Here is a 16,722-nt window from a genome sequence, read left to right on the forward strand (position 1 = left end):
AGTAGCCCGCCACTGTCAACACCCTATAAGGCCCCAATATTATCTCAGCGGGCTCAGACGTTTTGATTCTAGGCGTGCGCGTGGAAGTAGTGGGCGGCTTCCCGGCTAATTCGTGGTGTACATAGTGACATAGTTCTGCTTAAGTCACACAAATGCAAAAAATGCACTTAATAGGTGTAAACCTGAGCCACACGCCACAAAAGGTACATTGACTTGGTATTTCTGGGATGCCTAGAATAAACGTCTGAGGAACGAACGCAGAGCTAAGCGTAGTCCCCCCTCTATCTTCGCCCACACACCAGATATCGCTAAGTAAATTATATCCTGAGGATCGTTAAGCGTAGGAAAAGCTTAGATAGTAGGTTTGATCGAGCGACCGGGCGGTCCTTTAATTAACGATTGAATCGAGCGACCGGGCGGTCCTTTAGGACCTTAAAGGACCCGGATTGACCTGATTGAATCGAGTGACCGGGCGGTCCTTTGACTAACGATTGAATCGAGCGACCGGGCGGTCCTTTGAGGGACCTTAAAGGACCCGGATTGACCTGATTGAATCGAGCGACCGGGCGATCCTTTAAAGGACCTTTGAAGGGCCCGGATTGACCTGATTGAATCGAGCGACCGGGCGGTCCTTTGAGGGACCTTAAAGGACCCGGATTGACCTGATTGAATCGAGCGACCGGGCGATCCTTTAAAGGACCTTTGAAGGGCCCGGATTGACCTGATTGAATCGAGCGATCGGGCGGTCTTTTGAAGGGCCCGGATTGACCTGATTGAATCGAGTAACCGGGCGCTCCTTTGAAGGACCTTGAAGGACCTGATTGACCTGATTGAATCGAGCGACCGGGCGGTCTTTTGAAGGGCCCGGATTGACCTGATTGAATCGAGTAACCGGGCGCTCCTTTAAAGGACCCTGAAGGACCTGATTGACCTGATTAAATTGATTAGCCTAGGCTTAGTAAAATTGAGCGATTGGGCAGACCTTTAAAACGATAATATCGTGGTTGTTCGTAAACGCGGTCGAGCCAGCGTTCGTTGATTACGGTTCTGTTTGCGTTCGGGACTCAGACCATCCTGCGGGCATGTCTAGTATAAACAGAATAAAGGTCTCTGATTGGCTAAACCTCTATAATAGACCCATATATACGTACCTTACCGATAATTTTGTATAATCTTCGTACCTACGCCACACTATGCCCCAGGGTGGTCTGAGCTTGCTGAGATAACCCCAATACAACATTTTCAGGGGATCTTCAGCATCACGGCCTGTCGACACTGCGTTTTCTACTTCTTGTCTGTCGGCTCGTTCTTCCTATGGTTTGGTCTATGAGACGTACAAGTCAAGGACACGAAAAGCAATTCGGAATCGTTCATTACAGTCCCATGCCTTGGGCTCTTCTCATGTCGTCGATACTAATACATGCTTAACAGCTTCTTATATCCATGCATCTCTACCATGAGAACGCTATTAGGGTATCCATGTTGCCTAGGCTCGCGTCAAGGTCTTCTTCCACTCGTCTTTTCAGTTTCTGCCCATTCAATCCTTGCCTAACACTCGCCACCCCATCACATCTCATAAGGATCCGGCTCGGTAAAGATGAGATGCGGTTTTCGCTTGGCAATGTCCAAGATGGTTTCGGCAAACACACCATTCGCCCATGCAAACCAACTCCCTGTTAGGTGTTAGCATAGAAGAGGAGGGGGGTCAGGGGAGAAAGAGGAGAGAAATAGAATAGACGTGCGGTCGACTGGCCAAGACTTACTGGTATAAGACGTCACGTAGTTGACATTCACGCTCTCGTGCACCAAGCCCAGCTTGGCCGAGTTCAGGACCAGGCCGATGCATTCCTTGATCTCGTCGTCGTCGTTTGAAGTTCGCGCTTGATTCAACAGGCTCATCGGCCATGCGTTGACGAGACCAATGTGAGGACCTTTACGGTAAGAAATAAATGTTAGCACAAACGGGCTCAGCTATGCAACCGGAGGCTGCGCAACTCACCCCCAATGCCCCGGAATTCCTGCCCCGTCAGGTAATACGGGTTGCCCGACTTTTCCAAGAGCATCCTCCTCGTGTTCTGGTACACCTCGTTGTCGACATCAACAAACCCCATCAGCGGCAGGGCCAGGAGGGAAGGGTAGTTGGCATCATCCATCAGAATGGACGAGCCGTACCCATCCACCTCGTACGCAAACACCTCGCCGTACTTGCGGTGCGTCACCACGCCGTGCTCCCACACCCCGTCCGAGATGGTCTTGCTCCACGCGCTCAGCGTCCCCGCCAGCTTCCCCTTGCCGGCGCCCTCGAGCATGGCGGCCGTCCTCTTCAGCTCGGCGGCCATCATGGCGTTGGCCGGGATGAAGAAGCCGAGGATGGTGGCGTCGTCGCTGGGACGGAACGCCGACCGCACCAGGCCCGTGCCCCAGTTGAGCGGGTTCCCGACGCCGTCGAGGCTCAGCGTCTCGGTGCCCGTGTTGGTGGGCCGCTGGAAGGTGTACTCGTTGCGCACGAACCGGCCCGTGTCCGGGTCAAACGTCGACCGCGACTGCTGCTCCAGCACGCCCAGCAGCGCGTCGACGGCCTTGAACCACCGGCCGTGCAGAAACTCGGTCGACCCCGTGTGTTGGTGGAAGTCGTTGCCCAGGGCGAGGAAGTGGGCGAGCGAGTCCAGCTCGTATTTGCACTCGAAGACGAACGAAGGCTCGTACGCCGGGCGCACCGTGTCGTCCTGCCCGTTGTGGCTCACTGGAAGCTTGCTGATCGGGGGAGGCTGGAAGGCGTTGCAGTAGGGCGACTTGATGACGTACTCGGACTGCGTGTTGATGGCGCCGAGGATCAGCTTGTAGATGGCCGGGTCCTTCTTGGCCAGCGGCTGGATCGGCGACAGCTGGTTGGTGGAATCGCGCAGCCATTCGGCCGTGATGTCGCCCGTGACTATGAACGATTGCGGGCCCTGCCACATGCCCTCGTCGGCGCCATAGATGTCGTCGCCGAATGGGACTGTTACCCCGGTGTCGGTGCCGTCGGTGTGAAATTTGATGGTGGTATCGGTTGTCGAGGGGAAAGCATTCTCGAATAGCCTTGCCAGGTCGGGGTCCTTCATGCGCGAAGTGACATCCTGGATGACTCTCTCGATCTCGTCCGAGTGGAAGGTTCGGCAAACAGGGTCGGGTCGTTGAAAAGGCAGGGCAAGGGGCCCTTTGCTCAAAGGACGGCTAATGTGTAGGGAGGCAGAGGCGTCGATTATTAGCAAGCCCAAGGCTGTCTTTCGCATGGGAGCTCGGCAAAGGTCCGAGACAGCGGCGCACTCACTGCGGATACTTGGAGTATTCGGCGTAGTTGGGACAAGCTGCGGCATTCACGCCTGGTATCGCCGGTTGTTCCGCCGAAGAGTATGCAACCCAGAGACTGACCAGCGGGAGGAATGGTAGGAGGGAGTCCATTCTGTCACGCGAGACAGGAAGACGGGAAACGCCAGATCACGGCGTGACGAGAGGGAACAGAAGGAAATTAAGAATGCTGCGACATGGACGAAGTCCCAATGGGCAATGGGGGAAGAAAAGAAAGCAAGTGATGTGCACTGAGAAGAGACGTAGGGAAGAAGGGAGAATGTGGCTTCGAGCGAGGAATACGAAGTACGAGTACAACGTTCAGCGTTCGGTGTGCGGGTGGGGAACCTCGGTGAGCCAGTAGCGTGTGCCAATTACGTAGGTGCGGCAATCGACGGCTTATTAACGGAGGAATTGGTACTCCTCGGCTTAATCGTATATACTATTGTTTATATTTCTTGCCTATGCAATCCCACCTCATGATACTGGGCCAACAGACAGGACTGCTTCACTTTCAGAACTGCTCACTTTTTAGAGAAAAAAGACATGATGCTCCCCTGCGACTTTGCACCAGGCTTCTTCGCTTTCGCGCCTTGGCTCCCCGCCGACGAATTGGTCGCTGAGGACACCTTCGGCTTGGATGACGTCGGCGCAGGTGTATCGTCTTCCGAGAACGACTCCCACCCAGGCTCCTGGGTCGTGACTGTAGTAGAAAACTCGGCGTTAGTCGTACTCGGTACTCGTCATGTCTCGTGCGCGTGCAGCGTAGCTTACCCAGATACCCCTGGCTATCCATGGTCTGTTTCTTCTTCATGACCCGGCGCCTGCCCCGTCGACGGCCATCGCCCGAGGCCGAAACGATCTCCGCGGGCTCTTCCTCCTCCGCCTTGGTCTCCGGCTCCGCCTCCGGTTCGGGCTCTGGCGCCTCTTCCATCGGCTCGTCCTCGTCCTCGTCCTCCTCTTTTTCCTCCTCCCCTTTCCGTTCAGACTCCTCACCGTCGCTCTCCTCCATCATGCGCCGCAGTTCCTCTTCCCGTTGCTTCTTCATCTTCGAAACCGACTCTGCCGCAACCTTTTTCGGAGCCGGAATCGACTCGGAATCGTCCTCGCCGTCGTCCGACAAGACTGGCGTCGGCTCCTCGCGCTTCGGTGTCGATGATGCCGAGGCGGATTTGGACGAGGCTATGGCGGCCGCCTTGGAGAAAGCAGACATGATTCCACCCGATGACGAGGAGCCGCCCCGCTTCAGAGTAGGCGTGGCCACCTTGCTGGCCCTTGTCGGTTTCTCTTCTTTCACGGGGGCCTCTTTCGGTTCTTCCTTGACTTTGGCAGCCGTATCGGTCGGTTTCTTGGTCCCACTGCTGCTTGCTGGCGTGGTGGGTTTCTTCTCGACAGGTTTCTTCGCGGAAGGCTTCTCCTCGGCAGGTTTCTCCTCGACAGGCTTCTTCTCGACGGGTTTCTTCTCAACAGGTTTCGAAGACGAAGCAGATACCGCGTGGGGTCGCTTTCCCTGACGGTCTCTCTTGGTCATGCTCGGATTGGAAATGGATCCGTACTTTTTACTCCGTTCGGTCGATTCCTCTTGCGAATAGTTCAATACCTCTCGTGAGACATCAGGCAAAAGTTGGAGCTCCTGCTTATCCAGTTAAGAACGCCGGCTTTCCGGATAGGCAAGAAGGATGAATCGTGCAGCCTCACCTTTAGAGGATGCGCCGATAGGCTGTAGACCTGGAATGATGCAACACTATGGTAAGTAGCCAAAACCTCTTGAAACCTATCAGCACACCATATCCTCGACAACCTCATGTAAGGAGTAGAGGCACACGACGCTCACCTGGCAGACGGTCCTCGGACGCTAGGGTCAACGTCTGCGTGAAGATCGGTTCGTCCGAGCCTTCAACAGCTGGACTGGTCATTTCGACGTCCCCATCGTCTTGTACCTCCGGCTTCTTCGTGCCATAGATGAGATATGTTGCGTGGACTTTGCCGTTGGTCATTGCATTTTGCCATCTGTGGAAGTCATAGAGCATTCTGCTACCGTTAGTCACTGGGATTCAATGGTCTGAGGTTGAAGTGGTAAATGTCTTGACAAACGTACGCCTTGGCAACATTGACATGCACCTGCAGCGCTCGACTGAGGGTTCTATAAGTGACCATCTTATCCTCCGTGAAGAGGCGTTCGGCCAGATATTTCTTGTAGTCGTCCATTGTATGAGTGAACAAGACCAGAAACGACTCCTTCAGGGCACAGAAACAGGCCGAGTTTCTTTGGTATTCTGTCTCCCTTTCTCAAGGTGGCGGTATTGTCAAATGAGAATCAAAAGCTTCAAGGTGACATGGCTCGGTGAAGTGTAAAAGGGATTCTTGCGACGCGCCCTGGACTGACAAGGGTGGTGACGCGTGGTCACGTGATGTAGCGTAATACATCGGACCCAACGACAAGGGGACCCCTGTAGGGACATATCTCTTTAATGGGATCGTGACGCCAGACGCGACTGACCCGGACAGACTCCCTGGAATAATTTCTTTGGCTTGTTCTCGGCGTATTTCAACGCTCATTGCCGACCAGCTACGTATTGTATTGCTCCCGTATCCTTCGCTCGCCATGGCAACCGATGTCCCCGACTCGACCGACTGGCTCTCCACGCCTCTTTCAGGCCTCGCCGCCGTCGAAGCATCCCTTCGCTGCCAGGTCTGCAAAGACTTCTACAGGACGCCCATGCTCACCTCGTGCTGCCACACCTTCTGCTCTCTCTGCATCCGCCATGCCCTCGCCAACGACGGTCGCTGCCCGCTCTGCCGCTCCGCCGACCAGGAGTCTAAGCTGCGCAACAATTGGTCCATGGACGAGGTGGTCGAATCCTTCTCCAAGGCGCGCAAGGCCGCCCTCGACTTTGCGCGCGCCGGTCCGTCGGTGGATACGAATAGGAAATCGTCTCCGAAACGGAAACTGGTGGATCGGGAAGGTGACGACGTTCTCCAAGAGCCGGTAGTCAAGAGACTACGGAGTTCTGCCAGGTTAAACAGCGCCAAGGCACGAAACACCCCTGCGGCTGCGTCGTCGACGGAAGAAATACTCGTCGCCGACTCGGATGACGACGCCATGGATGAACAGGACGACGATACATATGGTATGCGATTCAAGAAGTACTCCCCCGATGGTACCCCGCCCGTTCTGACCCTTCCTAGAACCCGAAGACGGCCTCGTCCCCTGTCCCATATGCCAAGCCCGCATGAAGCAATGGCAAGTCTTCAAACACCTCGACACATGCACGGGACCACCCGACCCTGCATCCTCCGCCAGCCGACCCAGCGGCCAACGCAGCACCAGTAGTGACACCAACACCTCCATCCTCCTCCTCAATTCCACGCGCCAACCACCAGCAACCAAACGCCCCGAACGTCTCCCGGCCATCAACTACTCGATTCTCAAAGACCAAGCGCTGCGCAAGAAGATGGCCGAGCTAGGCCTCTCGACCACGGGGTCCCGGCAGCTCCTCGAGCGGCGGCACAAGGAATGGATCACCCTCTGGAACGCCAACTGCGACTCGTCGCGTCCCAAGCGCCGCGCCGAGCTCCTGCACGACCTTGACGTCTGGGAGCGCACCCAGGGCGGGAAGGCGGCCATGTTTGCTGGTAACAACGGGGTTGCGAGGGCCTTTGCGGTGAAGGATAAGGATTTTGACGCCGCCGCGTGGGCGAGCCTTCACGATACCAGCTTTCGCGATCTGATCACCAGTGCGAGGAGGAGTCGGGACGAGGTGGTGCAGACGAAGCAGGGCGGGCAAGAAGAAAAGGCTAACGAGGGCAAAGAGGAAGAAGTTGGGGAGAAGGACGCCGCTGAGGCTGCGGGTGAAGCTGGGGGACCTAGTCAGTCAGGAGAACAAGAGGAGGTTTCTGCGAGTAGTCCAAAGACAGGGGACGCCAGATTACCGTCACCGTTACCGCCGTCACCGCCACCACCGCCACTAGCGCAGCCTTCTCCCTCGGTAATACAACTCGGGACTCCAAGTAGGGAGGAAGGAGGAGGAAGCACAGGGTCAGACAGGGACATAGATACGACGGCATGAGATTGGAAGCAAGTTTGATACATAACATTATAGGAGCTGCATTCGCGGCATGCGTGGGGAAGAGCCAAGGTATAGCGCCCACTTTGTATAAAGGCCTTGGATATAGAGAACGAGGGAACGGAGAAAAGAGAAGAAAGCAAATATACCCCCATGCCCCCTATTATAATCCATGGCATCGTTAATATTATTCTCGAGCCGGCTACGGCGTCTCTCCCAGGACCATCTCCATCAACCGTTCCGCTGCCTCGGTTGTAGGGGTAAGCGGCCTGTTCTTCTGCGCCTCCTTCTCCTTCTCCTCCTTCTCCTCCTCTTTCCTCGCAGCGACCGTCTCGCTCGGCACAATCCCCGCCTCGTCCAACCTCTTCTGCATCTCCTCGGCCTCCCGCTCCTGCTCCGCCAGCTCCATAGCACGCAACTCGGCATCCACCTCGGCCTCGTCCACAGCCTCCGCCCCGCTCGCCGCCGCATCCTCCTCCAGGATCCTCGCCACCTCGTCCGTCTCGGCAACCTGCTCCCTCAGCGCCTCCACCGCGCCCTCGACCCGCGCCACGCCGCCGACTTCCCGGTTCAGCGTCGCCAGCGCCCCCGCGCTGGATTCCATCACCCGCACCATCTGCGCCTGGTCTCGCGCCTGCTCCAGCTTGCCCGCCACGTCTTCGAGCTGCGCCAGTGCCGCGCCGCGCCGCTTCAGCGCATCCTCGGCCACCCGTTTTCGACGGAGCAGGGCCAGCGCTGTCGCGTGGCTGCTGCCCCGTCCCGCTGCGACGGCCGCCTTGGCCTCGGCCGTCAGCTCGTCCACGCGCGAGCCGAGGAGCGCCGTCTGGTGTCGCAGGTCGGCCATGAGGGCCCGCAGCTCCGCGACCGCCTCGTCCTCCGTGGTGATGGTCGGCTCTTCGCTTGCATCCGCCCCGCCGCGGATCCGGACCGTCCGCTCGTCGCCGGCCACCAGGCCCTTCTCCCTCTCCAGGAACCGAAGGAGAACGTCCATGTCTGTCCCGGATAGGGGAGGCACGGAGTGATTATCAACGAGCAGCTCGCGAACAAAGTCGCGCCGGGTAAATGTCCGCTCGAAGCGCGAGTCGCTCCTCCGTGCGGCGATGGCCTCCGCCACGGACGCTGCCGCCTTCTCCACATTGGCGAGGACGACGAAGCGACCCTTGGGTATGGTATCCTCGCGCGTCGCCGAGGGCGCTCCGAGACCGAGCTGACGGGCCGCCCATACCGCAGCGCGCCAGGGTACGCTGCTCCAACCGCCACTTGTGTGATATATGCTTTCTTGCCTGCCGAGGAAATCCTGCAAGGGAAACAGAGCGCCGTTGTCGAGCGAGTCACGGATTACCGTGCCGAGGGCCAGCGGGCGGCCGAATTGCCGAGATTCCAACCTTGCGGGGAGCTTTGCGTCGCAATCGAGGACGAGACGCTGTGAGGACGATGGGGATGACGGTGAGGCTGCGGTCGAGATGTCGGAAATCTGGCCGTTCCACGCAAGGCGGGCGAGAGCCGAGCGCCAGGCGGTCACATTGGCCGTATAACCATCTGGATTGAGAGATTTCTGGGTGCGAAAATCAGAGTAGAGAGCGGGGAGGCGAGCTCGGCGGAAAGAAGGGTCGTTCTGGATTAAATATTCGACAAGCTCGCCCATGATAGCAGAGTGGTTTGGACAGCGGTGTCGTCTCTTTAATCGTCTTTCTTTTGGCTCCCAGAGCCTGCGATAGCTCAGTATAAGATGGGAAATATGAATCTTGGATCGTGAGACGAGACGAGAGACGAGGCTTCGGTGGAAGCGGTCTACGGTTGCAAGTCGTCCTCGTGGGTGAAGAGATGTGTCTGCGACCAAGAGCAGATTCTATAGATGCAGGAGAGAAACCTCTTTGGCTGGAAATCAGTGCCTGCCTTTTGAAAATGGTTCTGTGCAGCGTATGTTGGGAGGCATGAAAGCAGGCAGCTTCTCAACACACGCAGTCGACAGGTCGTGAGGTCGTTCTTATCTTATCAGCGCGCCAAACATCCCTGGCTTATCCGATAAGATGACCTCACTGTACCTACGGCGTAGTACCGGCCCCACTCACCTTCACCCACCCCCACCAGCGTCGTGATACCAGGTACAATGTACAATGTACCTTGTACTTCGTAGGTAGTGTCCGGTCTCTTCCAAGGGCCCCTTTTAAAGGCCCCCTTAATAGGACGAATCGAGGAACAAGATAGGTGCTGCCCTCTCGCCGACACAGGATTAGAAGAGTCTCAAGATAGTGGACCGGACCTGTTAGTGGAGGTAACGTATATTACGGCATACGGTAGTTCTACTCCCACCCCTGATATCATCTACTTTCCCCAGTAACGTCCGTTATCACAGCAGATTTAGCCGCCTCACCCAAAATCATCCTGTGCGGAACTCGGCTTCTCTCCAGCCTCCTCCTCTCCCAGTGGAGGTGGCACATCATGCAAAGGAGCCGTCTCGAGACTCGCTGTGGCTGCGACAACACGGCTCGCTCTCCTCGTCCGAACCGCCTCCTCGCCCCCATCCAAGGCCTCGCTCTCCTCATCCACCACCGGCCCCTCGTCCTGATCCACACCCAGCGTGCTTCCCTGCAGGCTACCATTCAGCGGCGCTTGTAGGCCTTCGTCCACGTGCCGCTGTAGTCCCCGCACGAATTCGCCGGCGAGCGCGAACCGTACCTCGCCCTTCTCGTACCCTAGGTCGGTGTACAGCCGCTGGGCCTCGTTGAGACACCGCTGCGCCTGGATGTATTTCGACTGTTTCACCCACGCCTCCGCCCCCAGGACCGCCCAGAACCCCGCCTTGCGCGTCCGTGTCCCCCACGACGCCAGGGACCCGGTCACCGCCCCGACCTTGGACGCGTAGCAGATGGCCAGTCGTTCCTTGAGCAAGGCGTCCGCTATCGGGCCCGGTATCCTCGATTCTAGAAGCCGAGACGCCCAGCTCGCTGCCTTGTCGATATTGCTCCCTCCCTGGAGACGGAGCAGTTCGAAACCTAGGGTGAGGGACCGGAGCGCTCCAAAGGGCGCGCTGCACCGCGTATGGTACGAGTAAAAAGCCGATTCTAGCATCTGATCCAGCGCTTCGGCCCGCGACTTGGACGATGTGTTCTGCGCCATGATGAGCAGGCTGACTGCCGCCATCTCGTTGCTCGCCGCGTGGTACCTCCAAGCCTTGGCGTCGCCGAAATCGGACCGTAGGAGATCGTATGTCGACTGCGCCAACTTCCAGTCGCGCAACATGAAGCAGTAATCCGCCATCTTGCGCATGATGGCTTCCGAGCTATCCGCCGGGTAGTATCCCAGGCTTTCAAAGCTGGCATCGGACCCTGCCGCGCCGATGGACGACCTCGAGCTGCCCCCAAAGCCGCCCCATTTCCGCGACAGGTTCATGAATCGCCCGGCGAAACCACGCCGCCGCGATGCCACCTGGTCGTTCCAGATGGCCACATGCCGCTCCATCGTCGGGATGACCGACTGCGTAACCATCTCGCGCACAAAAGTGCGGATGGCCGTCGCATCCGACTCGAATATGTGTCTTGTGGGGTCCTCGAAATCCTCGTCGTCCTCACTTTTCCGGAGATCCGCCAGCTCTTCTTCTGCCGTCATCCAGTCGCTCCGGGGAAGCGGTATGCTGTCGTCGTCCGTCTCTGCGCTCTGGCTACTCCGGAGACGGAGGAGATGGCAGTGCAGTCCCAAATGGCGCTTCATCTGTTCGAACAGCGAGAGAGACCTGGTGATGTCGTCGCGCTCTTCGTCGTGCACCAGCACGTAGTACCGGAGATATTCGCCATCCACCCACTCAGGTAGCTTCTTGTCTCCCTGCCGTGTCTCGTTGTATAGCGTGCGCAGTTCTTCTATCGGTGACTTGCTTTGTGAGCTGATTGCGATGACGCATGCCACCGGGTGAGAGAACGTCTCGTGTGGTGAGACGGGGATCCCAGATAAGAGCCGGCGTATGTAGAGCGAGTAGTACGGGGAAGCGGCATCGATATCCAAGCCCTGCCTCGTGAAATGTTGTCCTTGGTGCGGTATGTTGGACATGGAGTGCTCGGCGTATTGGAGATGCCGATCAACGACCGACTCGACGGCCTCTAGCCTTTGCTTTTCCTGTGCCGCATTCTCGGTCAGCCCATCGGTGGTCGTCGGAGCAGCACCGCCCTTGATCCCGCTGGAGGACAAATCGGGTCCCTGGAGGTCATCCCCCAAACGGACAAACCGGATGGCGAAATCCTCCCACGTCCGGCTCAACCCATTGCTGTCCCGGATGGTCACCTTGCCCTGCACTTTCTCGCCAAACGGACGAAGAAGCTCCCACAGGCCATTTTTGAAGCCTTTGCCCCTGGCAAACTCGGCCGTTTCTTCCGACGTGTAGATAGCGACGTGGGGTACGAACGACTTGAGGAGGAGGTTGAGGAGATCACCCGGGTTGTCGCCAGCACTATCAGCGAGCGACTTGGTACCCCCAGCTCCGCCGAGTACAGATCCCGTATGGCTCCTCGCCGGAGAAGCGCGTCCCGAGGGCGATATGGACCTCGAACCGGGGGGTGTCTGAGTCGATGCGAAGAGAGAGGCGGTGGACGGGTTCGGCCTTCGATACGGCAGCGTGACTTCGGACTGCGAAAGCGGTCGGCCTTCCGGCACGGAGACCTTGGAAGACCTTACGGCGGGGTGTGCCGCCGGCAAGGTCTGCAGCGAGGCGGAGGGTGAGGCATCTCGATCGGGGGACTGCATCAAGACAGAGGGACCTTCAGGGGTTGATGGCCGCGCGATTCGACCATGCACACCTTACGGGGCACGGTAGCCAGTAGCCAGTGTCTTTTCAGACAGTCGGAGAGCGCCGAGGCGGGTTGTTCAGCCACCAAGTCGGGACTGTAGGGCTCGAAAGTGTGTCTGGAATACTGTGATGCTTTGCTTCTTGTGTTCTGGATGCTCATCGATGCCGTGGAAGTCGGTGGGTGGTGATTCGAGATGAAGAAGGAGGACTAAGCACCTAATTAGACTTGAGACCAACGCCTGCAGAATTCGAGAGAGCCTTCAGCTTTGTATGTACAGAAGGCTGATCAAGCACCCGGGCCAGGCAGTAGACATGACATGGCTTGTTGAATTGGGTAAAGGTAAGGTCGCTGGACGATTGACCTCCGTTTACTTGGTCAACCCACCAAAGATGGTATGCGGATATGCCGCTTAGGCGCTTATGTAATCAGGAACTCGGATATTTCCATATATACCGCCCAGAACTCGCGGTCCTTGAATATTCGTATATATACATAGTAACCCTTTGCCTGCATGCTGCTCCGTCCAGGGAGCTCCTGGTCCTGTCGTCACTTTTTTGAGTAGACCAGCTGACAAGCCAACTTCATTCTTCTCTTGATCCCTATCTTCACGCCTAAGTACTACACCACATAATATCAAAGACGTCCACATGTCCGATCTCTCGTCATTCCTAGCCACTCGCTACCTCGTAGCCGACCCCAAACCATCCAAGAAACGCAAACGCAAGCAAGCCACCGAAGGCCTCATCATCGCTGACGATGACGACTCCTGGGCCAAACCCTCTTCCTCCACACAAGACGACGACCCCACATTAGATGGCTCCGTAACCATCTCCGGCACGAGCGCCGACTTTCGCCGCAGCAAGAAATCCAACTGGAAGTCTCTCAATGGTCCCTCCAAAACCACCACCACAACATCCTCCACCTCCTCCTCCACAAGACCACCAGCTACCGACAGCGACGCCGCAGCAGCAGACGCCATCCTAGCCTCCGCAGCCGCCGAATCCGCCGCAGCGCGCGACGCCGACGATGAACTCCCCACAATAGCCGACCAATCCGTCGTCAAGATGAGCGACGGCACCCACGCCGGGCTACAATCCGCCGCCTCGGTCGCCGCGCAGCTCCAGAAGCGCCGCGAAGCCGAGGAAGCCGAGTTCGCCGCGCTGCGCAAGAAGAAAGGCGGCAAGAAACACGAGGAGGAAGAGACGGTCTACCGCGACGCCACGGGCCGGCGCGTCGACGTGGCGATGAAACGCGCCGAGGCGCGGCGCATGGCTGCCGAGCAGGAGGAGCGCGACCGCGAGAGGCAGGCTAAGACGACGGCGCGCGGCGACGTGCAGGCTGCCGATGCCCGGGCCAGGAGGGAGGCGCTCGAAGAGGCCAAGACCATGGCGTTTGCAAGGACGGCCGACGACGAGGAGATGAACCGCGAGCTGAAGGAGAGGCAGAGGTGGAATGACCCCATGGCGCAGTTTATGGATACCACCGGGGGTAGTGGCGATGGCGCGGGGGTGAAGGGGAAGAAAGGAAAGGGGAGGAAGCCGGTGTATACTGGCGCTGCACAGCCGAACCGGTATGGGATTCGGCCGGGGTACAGGTGGGACGGGGTTGATAGGAGCAACGGCTTTGAAGGCGAGCGGTTCAGGGCCATTAATCGGAGGGAGAGGAATAAGGGTCTGGACTACGCGTGGCAGATGGACGAGTAGAGAGACGGGGGAACTTGAAACGTTCCCACGAGAAGGGCAGTTATATTCTTGAGTAAAACCAGGTAAAGGACAATACCACCTTCCGACGTCCTTTGCGATGATCATAGACCGCAAGTTCGGGCTGGCAAACAAGTATACATGTCTATCAATTAGACCAAATACGCCCGAGCAACATGCCCATGGTGGTCCTGCGCCGCGAGGGCCCAAATCTAATCCAACCCCCAACCCTCACCCCAACCCCTCGGGACCCCAGTTGACCATGCCCCCCTTACTCTCTTCGGCGAATGAGCCTGTCCTGTCCCATAACACCATGCTGCTTGACAAGTTGAATCCAATCGGCCCTGGAGGTCTGATTGGGACCCGCGCCGATACGCCCGTGGAAGATTCTCTGCAGCTCTCCAGCCGTTATGCCTCCTGGCAAGGCCGGAAGCGCCTGAATAAGCTCCGAAGCCTCAATCGGCCCGGCGCTGGCAGGCGACCCAGCACGGGATCCCGAAACTGGTGGAGAGGCAGCTGTAGTCCCTGGTTAGCATCCCATATTTCCCATGGCTACATAGATAGAATGCGTCTCGATCAAAAAGGGGAAACGTACCAGACGGACTTCCGGCACGAGAACCGGTGGGCGTGGCTCTTGCGCCGCCACTGACGAGTTTGATCTTCTTCTGCTTCTTCCTCTGCTGCTGGCCATCCGACATTTCGCCGCCAGTCGCTTCCCCGTCACTCGTCGACGCCAGGCCCGGTCTCGGCTTCTGGCCGGCGACCCCGGGAGGCAAGGGGGTGCCGGAGCGGCTGGGCTGGACCGAGGTTCCCGTGGCCTTCTTTTGCTTCTTCTTCCGCGACGGCTCGGTTTCGCTCGACTCGGACAAATCGGGAGACCCCGGTCGCTTCAACGACTTGCCCTTCTTCAAAGCCTCCGTCTGCTTGTGCTTGCCAGAGGGAGTCAGGCTTCCCTTGGCTCCGGGCGTCGAAACGCCCTTGTCCTTTGCGCCTCTGATATCCTGCTTAAGGCCAGAGGGCTCTTGGCTGCCAGATTTTTCGTCGTCCTTCTTGTCCTCGTCGGCCTTGTCATTTTTGTCCTTTTCCTCGTCCGAGTCGTCTTCGCTCTGATTCGGTTGTTAGTAGGACAGTCTCAGGCAGCTAACGTTCAAGAAAGAATAAAACACAAAGAAAAACAAAGAATCGATATACTCACCGAAGAAGTCTCAAAAGGATCGTAACCACTGTCGGAATCGCTCTTGTAGATGGTCTCCTTCTCGCGCTTGATCAAGGCCTTGGTCATCTCCTTGCCTTCCCTCCGCCTGGCCTCTTCCTCGAGGCGCGCCTCCAGCTCCTCCTTGTCCACTTCGCCTTCGTCGGCGTCGCCAAAGAGGTTGGCGCCGAGCTGCTCGCGGCGAATGCGCTCGCTGGCGTGTTTCTGGTCTTCGTCCTGCTCCGGCTCGAAACCGGGGTTCTCGTCGTCGTCCTGGAACTCGTCGCATTCGAAATCCAGCTGGTCGTGGTCGAAGAGGTCCTCTCGGGACACCTCGCGGAAGGTGCTGCTCTCGGTCTTGACACGGGCGGGGCCGCGGAAATACTGTCTCGTCTCCTCCATGTCCTTCTGCTGCCTCTCTTTTTCCTTGTCCTGCATGTACCAACGGGACACGCCGGCTTGTTTCTTCATCAGAGCTTCCGCTTCCTCGAGTTTCATGGTGGCAAAGTTGGGCTTTGCCGTAAACTTGTACCACTTCTCGAGGGGCACCATGGCGAACTTGCCGTCGTTGGTGGCCACCAGGCACACGGTGGTCTCGGAGAGGGGGGCGACGTAGGAGCCGACCCATACATTCTTGCCATCGGCATCTTCGATGTGCCAGGGAAGAGACTCCTCGTAGCGCAGCTCTCGCTGCTTCCGCTCCTGTTCGGATCGGGGAGCGCGGTGGAACTGGACGCCGCGGTCCTCCGGCTTGGACTGCTTCGTCCTGGGTGCGGCGTCTTTAACGGCCGGGGCACTCTTGGCGGCTTCCATGGCTCTCCAAGCCTCTTTCTCGGCTTTGAGCTTGGCAATCCTCTCGGCTTCTTTCTCGTCTTCGGAGGTCGGCTCGGGTTCGGGCGGAAGCTCGGGACCCTTGGGCTCCCGACCGGGGGCGGGCTGGCGGGGATCTCGACGCTGCAGGGTGACGGGTCGTGTAAAGTCCTCCTGGTTGGTAGGATCGACGGCCTTCTTCTCCGCATCCAACTTGGACGAGGAGAATCTCATGACGTGATAGCGAAGAGAGGCGTTCAGGTCGCGCTTGGTGGTGACAATCTTCCACTCGCGGCCGCCGGGGGGTAGGGGTTCCGACCAACCACCATTGGCAGCTGTCTTGGAGCGGAATTCTGCGATTCTGGACAGCAAGGAAGTGGTCGGGTCGACCGAGGCCGCGGTGCTCGAGGCAGCCGGGCCAGGGCGGGCAGGCGGCTGAGAGGGACGAGCGGCACCCGACGCACCTGGTGTGGGTTTGGCACCCGGGCGGGCGGCATTGTTGTTCTTTGGCTGGGGCCTCCTGCGAGCGACCATGGGATCGGCGGTTCGGAGACGTCGCCGAATCGGGGGCGGTCGAGGCGGCGCGACAGGATTCGCATTGGATGTCTGGTTGGGATTGGGGTTGGGGTTCGGGCCCTGGCCGGATGGCGGGCCGGATGGCGGCGCGCTCATTGTGGTTTGCGGTAAAGGCGGAAAGGAGTTTGTTGGGAGAGAATGCGCGTGAAGAGATAGACGGGTGAGGTCGGCCCCGTTGTCGGCAGGACACAGCGACGAAGAAGTGGAATAGACAGACTCGGAAGCTGCCAGAGACTCGGGAAATGGAATAAGTAATTATATTCGAAGGTGTC

The 16,722-nt window shown here is 58.1% G+C and overlaps 7 protein-coding genes across 7 annotated transcripts; 2 read left to right on the forward strand and 5 right to left on the reverse strand.

Moving 5' to 3' along the window:
• Positions 1–1,361: 1,361 nt before the first annotated feature.
• ACRALDRAFT_1059213 (glycoside hydrolase family 125 protein) lies at positions 1,362–3,591 on the reverse strand. Its single transcript, XM_071015994.1, has 4 exons — positions 3,311–3,591; positions 2,000–3,213; positions 1,764–1,931; positions 1,362–1,673 (listed from the first exon to the last, which is right to left on the reverse strand). Exons 1-4 carry the CDS (start codon positions 3,439–3,441, stop codon positions 1,567–1,569), a joined length of 1,620 nt encoding a protein of 539 aa, XP_070880137.1. The 5' UTR covers positions 3,442–3,591; the 3' UTR covers positions 1,362–1,566.
• Positions 3,592–3,750: 159 nt separating this feature from the next.
• ACRALDRAFT_1078433 (uncharacterized protein) lies at positions 3,751–5,652 on the reverse strand (the record flags this gene model as incomplete). The annotated part of the gene is made up of 5 exons (XM_071018775.1): positions 5,426–5,652; positions 5,162–5,358; positions 5,026–5,093; positions 4,102–4,908; positions 3,751–4,030 (listed from the first exon to the last, which is right to left on the reverse strand). A coding segment is annotated over exon 4 (721 nt), but the record flags the coding sequence as incomplete, so codon positions are not given.
• A 280-nt stretch (positions 5,653–5,932) lies between these two features.
• Positions 5,933–7,397, forward strand: ACRALDRAFT_2024975 (uncharacterized protein; the record flags this gene model as incomplete). The annotated part of the gene is made up of 2 exons (XM_071020277.1): positions 5,933–6,458; positions 6,517–7,397. 2 exons carry the CDS (start codon positions 5,933–5,935, stop codon positions 7,395–7,397), a joined length of 1,407 nt encoding a protein of 468 aa, XP_070880139.1.
• Positions 7,072–9,314, reverse strand: ACRALDRAFT_1059212 (uncharacterized protein). Its single transcript, XM_071015993.1, has one exon. It carries the CDS (start codon positions 9,037–9,039, stop codon positions 7,597–7,599), a length of 1,443 nt encoding a protein of 480 aa, XP_070880140.1. The 5' UTR covers positions 9,040–9,314; the 3' UTR covers positions 7,072–7,596.
• A 349-nt stretch (positions 9,315–9,663) lies between these two features.
• Positions 9,664–12,495, reverse strand: ACRALDRAFT_1059211 (uncharacterized protein). Its single transcript, XM_071015992.1, has one exon. The coding sequence runs from the start codon at positions 12,126–12,128 to the stop codon at positions 9,765–9,767; it is 2,364 nt and encodes a 787-aa protein (XP_070880141.1). The 5' UTR covers positions 12,129–12,495; the 3' UTR covers positions 9,664–9,764.
• A 324-nt stretch (positions 12,496–12,819) lies between these two features.
• ACRALDRAFT_205054 (uncharacterized protein) lies at positions 12,820–13,875 on the forward strand (the record flags this gene model as incomplete). The annotated part of the gene is made up of 1 exon (XM_071021586.1): positions 12,820–13,875. The coding sequence occupies one exon, from the start codon at positions 12,820–12,822 to the stop codon at positions 13,873–13,875; it is 1,056 nt and encodes a 351-aa protein (XP_070880142.1).
• Positions 13,876–14,143: 268 nt separating this feature from the next.
• Positions 14,144–16,546, reverse strand: ACRALDRAFT_2024979 (uncharacterized protein; the record flags this gene model as incomplete). Its single annotated transcript, XM_071020278.1, has 3 exons — positions 14,144–14,388; positions 14,468–14,978; positions 15,068–16,546. 3 exons carry the CDS (start codon positions 16,544–16,546, stop codon positions 14,144–14,146), a joined length of 2,235 nt encoding a protein of 744 aa, XP_070880143.1.
• Positions 16,547–16,722: the final 176 nt, after the last annotated feature.

Source organism: Sodiomyces alcalophilus (assembly GCF_042370955.1).
Source record: "Sodiomyces alcalophilus JCM 7366 unplaced genomic scaffold ACRALscaffold_1, whole genome shotgun sequence".
In the NCBI taxonomy this organism is placed as follows: domain Eukaryota; kingdom Fungi; phylum Ascomycota; class Sordariomycetes; order Glomerellales; family Plectosphaerellaceae; genus Sodiomyces; species Sodiomyces alcalophilus.

Excerpts from the sequence above, each read along its gene's own strand:
- ACRALDRAFT_1059213 (XM_071015994.1), bottom strand. The coding sequence starts at position 3,441 with ATGGACTCCCTCCTACCATTCCTCCCGCTGGTCAGTCTCTGGGTTGCA. Across the intron at positions 3,214-3,310 it reads GAATACTCCAAGTATCCGCA|CCGTCCTTTGAGCAAAGGGC; the intron begins GTGAGTGCGCCG and ends CCTACACATTAG. Across the intron at positions 1,932-1,999 it reads GGAATTCCGGGGCATTGGGG|GTCCTCACATTGGTCTCGTC; the intron begins GTGAGTTGCGCA and ends CTTACCGTAAAG.
- ACRALDRAFT_1059212 (XM_071015993.1), bottom strand. The coding sequence starts at position 9,039 with ATGGGCGAGCTTGTCGAATATTTAATCCAGAACGACCCTTCTTTCCGC.
- ACRALDRAFT_1059211 (XM_071015992.1), bottom strand. The coding sequence starts at position 12,128 with ATGCAGTCCCCCGATCGAGATGCCTCACCCTCCGCCTCGCTGCAGACC.